Source organism: Canis aureus, chromosome 6, assembly GCF_053574225.1.
Source record: "Canis aureus isolate CA01 chromosome 6, VMU_Caureus_v.1.0, whole genome shotgun sequence".
Lineage (NCBI taxonomy): Eukaryota > Metazoa > Chordata > Mammalia > Carnivora > Canidae > Canis > Canis aureus.
The window spans coordinates 9,405,281-9,415,592 of record NC_135616.1 but is presented as its reverse complement, the minus strand read 5'-3'; the positions used below and the strand labels follow the sequence as shown (position 1 = coordinate 9,415,592).

Below are 10,312 nucleotides of genomic sequence, written 5' to 3'. Positions count from 1 at the left end.
CAGGTAGATTCATGTTTATGGCCAAGCTTTCTTAGGATTCTGCCAATATGGCACCAACCTATTGAGTGCAGAAGTTGCTCAACTTCCTTTTCTTCTTCCAAGAATTTCTCAATATCTCTGTTCCTTACTGTAGATGTTCCATCTCAGATTGATCATGAAAGGCACTCAACTTTCCAGATCCACACTCACCTTTACTTTCTGAGATCAAAAGGCCACTTCTTAGCACACGTCCTTTTCTGTTCAAGCCTCAGGAACCATCACCCCACAGACTTACAGTAAAGACCCATGGAAGAAACACTCTCGGGATCACGATATCTAGGGGTTTGGAAAACTTGGGATGCCTCATGGTGCCATATGAATGTAAGGTATACATATGAAATGAGCCAAAAAGTAGGCGGTAGAAAACTTGGCTTATAATGACAACATATTTCAAAGCTGGATATATTTTATTTACAAATAATGTTTAGATACAGAAGTTAATCAGATATTCTCAAAGATCCCCAATGTATTAGCACAGACACACCAGAGAAGAAAGATAGCGCATTTCTATATTTCTGCCACATGATTTGACAGCAGGGTCCAGGACTGGTTATAACCAGCATCTTAGTAGATAGACATGGTGCTAGATCACCTGCAAACTACAAGCGTTGGGTTTATTTTTATAGTAGATCTTTCTGAATGATTTCTCTTAATACTTTCATTCCCATTATCCACATACTGTACAATCATATCATATTGATTATATGACTTCAGATCAATTTAAACTCATTCTCCAATTGTCATAAGTTCTGCTAAAAAATATTTAGAAATAAAGCACATTTAAATTTTAACTCCCTCTGCTCCCTCTCACAGCCATTCTTTTTGTGAATTTATTCCAGCCATGCATCATGTGAGACAGTCTAACAAAGCTGATAAGAGAGTGTTTTCATTTATCTAATATTATCAATAGTATCCATCTTGGAAAGTGTAACATTCTGGAATTCTAGAAGTAAATCTTAATATCAATTATATCATATGTGCTGATATTGGCTTTCAAAAAAACCAATCAAACATAGATTTTGATATTCTGAAGCCAAAGGGTTTTTACTAATGGTCAGATTCTTTCTCTGTCTTCAGTAGCACCAACTCAATGACTGTTGTGAAACCCAGACAATGGGGTTCTAATGACCCCAGAAATATGTGCCTTATTGATATGGGGTAGAAGTCATACTATTACAATAATGATAGCTTTTTTCATATGCACATGTATCTCCATTATTGTAGTGTCCAAAACACTGTTACTTTTTCATTTCCACTGTATTTTCATGCTTCAGAGAGTTTTAAAAAAATGGTTTCCCCATTTTCAGTGTTATTTATTCCTGATATGTATGATTTTCATAATCTCAAAAATATAATTTTAATTTGTGAGTGGGAAGGGAAAAGTTCTTATTAGGAAGGTACTAGTGGGACGGCAGAGCCTGATGACAACATAGTATTTAAAAAACCCCAAAACTCTTTCCATGGACACTGTACCCCATAATCGGACTCCAGTGTATCCCCAGGGTAGAATCTATAGTTCTAGTTGCTCCTCATGGGGCTGCTAAAAAAAATTGGATCATTGGCAACTCATGCATATATACCCATCATTTGTCTTATTTTAATTTGAGATAGAAAAAGAAATCCATATTTCTAAAGGACTTTTGCACAGAGAGTGAAAACCAGCTAACAAACCATGGAGAGAAAAAAAAAAAAAGAGTTCTTAAAAACTTAAACTCCTCCTTTTTAAAAAGTAATATAAATATATGCCTTGAAAGATCCTGAGGGACTGAGTCTTAGAATTTGCCTTTGCTCAACTTGATCTTGGACCTGAACCCAGTGAAGCCTTTGAATCCATATTTGAAGTTGACAAACTCCATTCCTTCACATATCCAGCATGTCTTTTTTCAAATATTACAGAGAACACAATAACAATATTTCAGCAAAAAGGATTGCTGGTTATACTTGCAAAAAGATGCATAAAAGGCAAAAGTAAATAAACAAGACAGAAACTTCAGGAAAAAAGAACTTTAAAAATAAATTGTGCTGCAAAACTACTTTTGCAATTACAGAGTCGTGTTTGGCCCCGCTATGTTTCAGAGGCACTGCGTTAATATAAACAGAATCGTCTAATGCACTTTTTCAACACAGTGTTTCCCAGCCAAGGGCTAGCACAAATTCATTCTACTGCTAGGTGCCGATGACACTTTGGTTTGCTTTACTGGCAACATTTTGGCAACGCATCCTATACTAAGAGGAAGGCTGGAAACCAAGCACATGACAAGAGCCAAATCCACTGTGTTACTTCTTTTCATGCTTCTTGGTTAATTCCCCCACGCCCAGTTGGAGGCTGCCCCGGCTGTCACTGGTTCTCTCTCCCCTCTGCTGGCTCTCCTGGGAGACTTGCTGCACAGCTTGCAAGATGGCATTCTGCACAATCTGTTTGCTGGCTTTCTGCAGCTTTACCTCTTCAGGCTCATTTCCAGGTTTCTCACCTAGCCAAAAATATGAAAGGGAGGTAAAAAGAACAAAATCAATTTCAGGAACTGTTACTTTGGAAAGGGCAGGTGGGATAGGTGAGAACTAAGAAGGTGCTAGAATGGCCTGGTTAATTGCTACTGTCTCCCTTTCCATTTGTTTGCCCCAGTCGTGTGCCCAACGTTTATTCTCACCTTCTCAGAATCCTCTGCTGCCAGCAGGTGTCATGAGAATACAGTCCCGGCCAATCAGGACCTCTGGGAAAGTTCTGGAGAGAGATAAATTCATGCCTCTTTGGGCCTTTGACACCTACCCCTTCTTTCTATGCAGGATGCAGACTTAATGCTTTTGGGTGCTGCACCCAAATTACAATAAGCATGGGGATGAAAGCCAACATTCTGGCCATGGCTGGGTAGAAAAAAAAGAGTCTAGTTTTGAAAGTATCACTCAGCATCCACATCAGCCCTGGACCATGTACTTCTGGACTTCTTTGTATGTGAGATAAATAAACTCCTTGTAGTTGAATCTGCCATTAGCCAGGTTTTATGTTATTTGCAACTGAATGTATGCCTAATCGATTTAATTTCACCAGGGCTGGAAAAGAATGGATTACTACTGAATCTGTTTTAGGCTCAACCCTGCTCCTATAATAATATCCTGAGGAATGAAGCCTTTTGTTCATCTGAATCTGTCCTTCATGACCTAGAACAGAGGTTGGCAAACTTTTTCAATAGAACCAGAGTGGAAATATTTTAGACTTGTGGGCCATACAGTCTCTATGACCCAACTACTCAGCTCTGCTTATTGTAGCGCTATCAACAATACATAAATGAATGCCTATGGTTTTGGTTCAATAACTCATTATTTACAAAAAAGAGGTTGTGGGCCAGATTTGGCCCTTAGGCCATGGTTTGCCAACCCCTAGTCTTAGAATGGTGGGAATTTTCTAATTAGAAGGCAGGTAGTCTACCCATAATTGAGTCTTCTCTTCCTTATTAAAAACAAGACAAAACTTTGATTTTATTCAGGTAGCCATGTAAGTAGGTATAGCTAAGGTCTGATCAATGAGGTGAAAGTTCATTTAGTAAAATATCTGGAAAAGGTCTTTAAAAGTAAATAAGTAGAAAGGCCCTGTACTCTCTCCCCATCCCACTGTGACTTGACACAATGGCTCTCTCTACAGAGGCTTTTGTTAACCATGAGGGAATCTTTAGAATGGAAACCATTTTCAGGTATTTGCAGAGAAAAACTCAGAAAGAGCCTAAGAACCCAATGACCAAGAGCCACATATCATCCTTGGCTGCCCACTTTCAGGACTCTTTCATGTTCAAAAAAAAATATGTATCTTATTTCATGCACTGTTATTTTGGACTTTCTTTTATTATGCAGCACACTTATTGCTAACTCATGCATGGCAGACTGATCATGAATCTAACATTTGACTAAAGTGCAATCATGAAAATTTCAAATTCCACCTGCTTATATTTAGAGTGACAAATAGAATGGTCATCATTTGTTATTCAGAACCATCATTTCTGATGTTTCCTCTATTCAAATATGCTGCTGCCATGAAAATGTATTTAAAATTGGGGGTTGTCCACCGGGATTGATTCATTGACAACAGAATGTATATACCCAGGAGAAAAGCATCACATAAGAGAATACGGAGTCATTCCAGAAGACCAGGCAGCTCTTATCCCTTGAGATGGAGTTGTCAATTATTTAGCAGCATTTGTATCACTAGCACCATTTCCTGTGGGATTTACAGTTTAATGAACAAAGTAAGATGAATCTATTCAAAACCAAGGGACAATCCTCATCTCCCTCCTCTCAAAAAAAAAAAAAAAAAAAGAATAAAATGAACAATCTGCACCAAAGTAAGCAGAGAAAGAATCAAAAGCTACAGTGTATAACAGATAGAAACTTTAAATTAGCTGAGAAGAATACTTCAAATATGCTCTGCAAAAAAAAAAGAGTGAACAGTAATAATAAGGCTAGGGCACGATGATTTAGATTTCGTGCTTTGAAGCACTTCAGAGCGGAGTCCGGGTTCTTTCTACCACTTTATAGACTTCCAATCTTCGGCAAGTCATTTAGACTCTGTAAGCCTGTTTGTACATCTGTCAAATGAGCAATTAGTATCTATTTTAGGGTAGTTGCTAGAAAATTAAGTGACATGACATTTATTCAGCACTCAGTGTGGCTCCTGAGTACTTAGTGTCCACCACCATCTTTTGGTTAAGGCATAGACTCGGCTATTGTAACAAGGAAACTCAAAAATACACCAGAAAACTCACACAAGAAAGTGATAATTATTGCCCTCTCTTGTAGCAGCCCAGAGGTGCTCTGGTGTGCAGGTGACCATGCTCAACCAGGTTACCTAAAGGGTCTGCCTCCTTCTAGCTTATTGCTCTGCCATCTCCTACTATATTGACCTCATCTGCATGAATAGAACTGATTCACCAATATCCCATCTGGGGCTAGAAGGCAGTCAAAGGGCAAATGGAAGGTAGGTGATTTCCTTTAAAAGGATCATCATATAAGTCACAAACATCACTATGCTCACATTTCATTGGGGGAAACTGAGTTACAAGGCCACACCTGACCACATGGAAGGCTGGAAAGTAAGTTGCAAACTGGACAGCCATAAGGCCTCCTAAAACCAGGGAGGTTCTAATGCTAACACCAAGAAGCAATTACAGATTTTTTGAAATTTCTTCTGTGGAATCATCAACGCTAATTTGAAGAGGAAGAGTATAAATAAATTTACAGCAGGTCATTATGATACCCGGGGAGCCCTGTCTACTACCACTATAGAGCATAAATGTGTAGACAAACAGAAAAGTTTAAAGAGTTCCTGTTTGTGGGATGCCTGGGTAGCTCAGTGGTTGAGCATCTGCCTTCAGCTCAGGGTGTGATCCCAGAGTCCCAGGATTGAGTCCCACATCGGGCTCCCTGCGGGGAGCCTGCTTCTCCTTCTGCCTGTGTCTCTCTCTGCTTCTATCTCTGTGTCTGTTATGAATAAATAAATAAAAGCTTTTAAAAAAGTTCCTGTTTGATCCTGGAAAGAGTATCTTAGCCAAACTACATATGTAGTACACATGTCCCTGCTGTAGAGCTATTTTTGTTCCTTTGGATGGAAGAAGGAAAAATGTAAGATGAGAGTAAGCTGATTTCTTAACAGGAGAGAGAGAGAGAAAGAGAGAGAGAGAGAAATATTCTAAATTTAGCTGTGACCCAATATCTGACCTACATTGTCATATTCTCATCTAACCACCATGAAGATAAATTGATTAAAAAGTCAAAGGCAGCCTGTGCCATGCTGTCTAGAGTATCCCTTTGGTGACTTGCAAGATTGGTAACCCTCATGGCCCTCATCACCACATTGTTCTGGGTCATGAATATCTATCTGAAGAGAAGAGTATAGGACAAAAAGAGTGGCAACTAGCTGGGACAGAGAAAGTGTGGAATGAAAATGAAGGTAAAAGCCACACACAGCATGTGGACAATAAAATCAAAACAAAACAAACAAGTAAACAAGAACAATAACAACCAAATATATATAGAGAGAGAACCACAGAAGACCCCAATAGCCAAAGCAGTCCTGAGAAAGAACAAAACAGGAGGTATCACACATCCTGATTCCAAACTATATTATAAAACAAAAATCAAAACATGGGTACTGGCATAAAAATAGACACACAGACCAGTGGCACAGATTAAGAATCCAGAAGTAAACCCATGCATATGTGGTCAACTAATATTTGACAAGGGAGCCAAGAATACTCAATATTTTCTCAGGAGAAAATACAGTATACATTCACTAAATGGTACTAGGGAAATGGAATAATCATATGGAAAAGAATGAAACTTGATCCCTACCTTACACCAGTCACTGGATTAAAGACTTGAATACCTCAAACCATAAAACTCCTGAAAGAACATATGAAAAAAGCTTCTCAGCAACAACTTTTGGATATGGCACCTAGAGCACAAGCAACAAAATCAAAAATAAACAAGCAGACTATCTCAAACTAAAAAGCTTCTGCACAGCAAAAAGAATGAAAAGGCAATCTACAGAAAGGGATGAACTATTTACAAATCATATCTCTGAAAAGCGTTAATATCCAAAATATATTTTAAAAAGTATACAACTCTATAACAAAAAACTATATAAATGGCCAACAGGTACATTAAAAGGAGGTCATCACTAATCATTAGGGAAATACAAGTCAAAACCATAATGAGATATCACTTTATGCCTGTTAGAATAGTAAGCATCAAAAAGACAAGGGATAAATGCTGGCAAGGATGTGGAGGAAAGGAAGCCTTGGTACAGTAGGAGGTTGTAAATTGGTGCAGCCATTGTGAAAAAACAATATGAAGATTCCTCCAAAAATTAAAAATAGAAATACCATATAATCCAGAAGCTCCACTTCTGGATTTATATCCAAAGGAAGCAAAATCATTATCTTGAAAAATGTCTAGATCCCCATGTTCATTGCAGCGTAACTTAAAATAGCCAAGACTTGGAAACAACTTACGTGTCCATTGACAGATTAATTGGATGAAGAAAATGTGATATGTGTACACAGCATATGAAAGAAAAATGTTTATGCACTGATTGTGTATTTGGGGACACATGAATAATATAAGGCAATGGTTCAATGAAGGCTCTGGAATCAGAATATATGGGCTTTAAATTTCTGTCCCCCAAACAAAATGGCCAGTGACTAGTTACTTAATTTTTAAATCCTCAATGTCCCTATATGTAAAACAGGGTCCTACCATTTGTGATAACATGGACAGACCTGAGGGCATTGTACTAAGTGAAGTAAGTCAGACAGACAAAGACAAATACTGTATGATCTCACTTCCATGTGGGATCGAAAGAAAGAAAGAAAGAAGAAAGAAAGAAAGAAAAAAGAAAGAAAGAAAGGAAGAAAGAAAGAAAGAAAGAAAGAAAGAAAGAAAGAGAGAGAAAGAAAGAAAAAAGGAAAAACCAAACTCATAAGAAAAAGAGCTCAGGGGGCACCTGGGTGGCTCAGTGGCTGAGCATCTGCCTTTGGCTCGGGTCCCAGAACTCTGGGATCGACCCTGCATCAGGCTCCCCATAGGGAGCCTGCTTCTCCCTCTGCCTGTGTCTCTGCCTCTTTCTGTCTCTCATGAATGGATAAATAAAACCTTAAAAAAAAAAAAGAAAGAAAAGAAAAGAAAGAAAAGAAAAGAAAAGAAAAGAAAAGAAAAGAAAAGAAAAGAAAAGAAAAAAAAGAAAAAGAAAGAAAAGAAAAGAAAAGAAAAGAAAAGAAAAGAAAAGAAAAGAAAAGAAAAAGAAAAAAGGAAAAACCAAACTCATAAGAAAAAGAGCTCAGGGGGCACCTGGGTGGTTCAGTGGCTGAGCATCTGCCTTTGGCTCAGGTCGTGATCCCAGAACTCTGGGATTGACCCTGCATCGGGCTCCCTGTAGGGAGCCTACTTCTCCCTCTGCCTGTGTTTCTGCCTCTCTCTGTCTCTCATGAATGGATAAATAAAACCTTAAAAAAAAAAAAGAAAGAAAAGAAAAGAAAGAAAAGAAAAGAAAAGAAAAGAAAAGAAAAGAAAAGAAAAGAAAAGAAAAGAAAAGAAAAGAAAAGAAAAGAAAAGAAAAGAAAAGAAAAGAAAAGAAAAAGAGCTCAGAATTGTGGTTACCAGAGGTGGGGGATAGGGGGTAGAAGAGCTGGATGAAGGTGGTCAAAATGAACAAACTTCCGGTTATAAGACAGACAAGTAAATAAATAAGAAAATGTTTTTTTTTCTTTTTTCCCCTTGTGTCTACATGAGATTATGAATGGTAATCACTTCATAATAGATGCAAGTGAAGTTATTTAAAATTACGCAATTGGCCACCTACAACATGTAGGTGGTTCATTAATTTCAAGTAAATTTAATTCATGTAAGTAAATGGCAAGACTCTGAGGAGGATTTCTCTGGTTGGTTCTGCCTCCCCTAGGGTCATAGTATAGTTTTTCACACAGTGCTTTTATCAGGGGCTCAGCCAGGATGTTCTCGAACACCCTATCCTTTCAAGTGAATGCCAGAGAAGCACCAGGCAGTTATTATATTGGATCTACACTCTAAACTTTTACAGTGACCTCTGTCATTTCTATTTCAATAAAGCTGAAAGAAAAAAAAAAAGGTAAATCACAGATACACCACTCTCTTTTACCATACACAAAGATAAACTCAAAATGGATGAAAGATCTAAAAGTGAGACGAGATTCCATCAAAATCCTAGAGAACACAGGCAACACCCTTTCTGAACTCGGCCACAGCAACTTCTTGCAAGATACATCCACGAAGGCAAAAGAAACAAAAGCAAAAATGAACTATTGGGACTTCATCAAGATAAGAAGCTTTGGCACAGCAAAGGATAAAAGACAACTTAAGAATGGGAGAAGATATTTGCAAATGATGTATCAGATAAAGGGCTAGTTTCCAAGATCTATAAAGAACTTATTAAACTCAACACCAAAGAAACAAACAATCCAATCATGAAATGGGCAAAAGACATGAACAGAAATCTCACAGACGAAGACCTAGACATGGCCAACATGCACATGAGAAAATGCTCTGCATCACTTGCCATCAGGGAAATACAAATCAAAACCACAATGAGATACCACCTCACACCAGTGAGAATGGGGCAAATTAACAAGGCAGGAAACCACAAATGTTGGAGAGGATGCGGAGAAAAGGGAACCCTCTTACACTGTTGGTGGGAATGTGAACTGGTGCAGCCACTCTGGAAAACTGTGTGGAGGTTCTTCAAAGAGTTGAAAATAGACCTGCCCTACGACCCAGCAATTGCACTGTTGGGGATTTACCCCAAAGATACAGATGCAATGAAACGCCGGGACAGCTGCACCCCAATGTTTCTAGCAGCAATGTCCACAATAGCCAAACTGTGGAAGGAGCCTCGGTGTCCATTGAAAGACGAATGGATAAAGAAGATGTGGTTTATGTATACAATGGAATATTACTCAGCCATTAGAAATGACAAATACCCACCATTTGCTTCAACATGGATGGAACTGGAGGGTGTTATGCTGAGTGAAATAAGTCAATCGGAGAAGGACAAACATTATATGTTCTCATTCATTCATTATATATAAATAATAGTGAAAGGGAATAGAAGGGAAGGGAGAAGAAATGTGTGGGAAATATCAGAAAGGGAGACAGAACATAAAGACTCCTAACTCTGGGAAATGAACTAGGGGTGTTGGAAGGGGAGGAGGGGGGGTGGGGGTGAATGGGTGACGGGCACTGAGGGGGGCACTTGACGGGATGAGCACTGGGTGTTATTCTGTATGTTGGCAAATTGAACACCAATAAAAAATAAATTTATTATTAAAAAAATCACAGATACATACTGTGTGTTAGACTCTCTGGCATGCAAGGAAAGATATCCTTCTGCTAGTTTAAGTTGGGGGGCTTCTTGGGGTGTGATTACCATGAGGAAACACATGTCTTAGCTGGACATCTTAGAAATATTTGGCTAAGTCTCATAGTACAATTCAGAAATTGGAGTCATCCAATATAACCCCAATAATTAGATTATCTAGATTATTCTCTGCTGTTAGAGAGTTTCAGCTGTCTGCCCGCAGAACTCCCTTTCTTCCCAAGTCACAGCATTTACTTACCCTTGTTTCTGCTTATTCATGACTTGAAGTGCTTCATGATTTTACGTACTGCCTTCTTTCTGAGAGCTTTTCAGTTAAGGTTCTGCGGGTAACTGTCTAATTCTTGACATAGCATCAGCTGAAATTCCTGAGAAGGAAAC

The 10,312-nt window shown here is 38.5% G+C and overlaps 1 protein-coding gene across 4 annotated transcripts in view; it reads right to left on the bottom strand.

Moving 5' to 3' along the window:
• Positions 1-427: 427 nt before the first annotated feature.
• Positions 428-10,312, bottom strand: part of AKAIN1 (A-kinase anchor inhibitor 1) — an 84,248-nt gene continuing 74,363 nt past the window's right edge. For all 4 annotated transcript variants that reach the window (XM_077900109.1, XM_077900110.1, XM_077900111.1 and 1 more), the window contains one exon: positions 428-2,510. In XM_077900109.1, the coding sequence (XP_077756235.1) occupies positions 2,317-2,510 (194 nt within the window). In that variant the 3' untranslated portion in view covers positions 428-2,316. The remainder of the gene's footprint in view (positions 2,511-10,312) is intronic.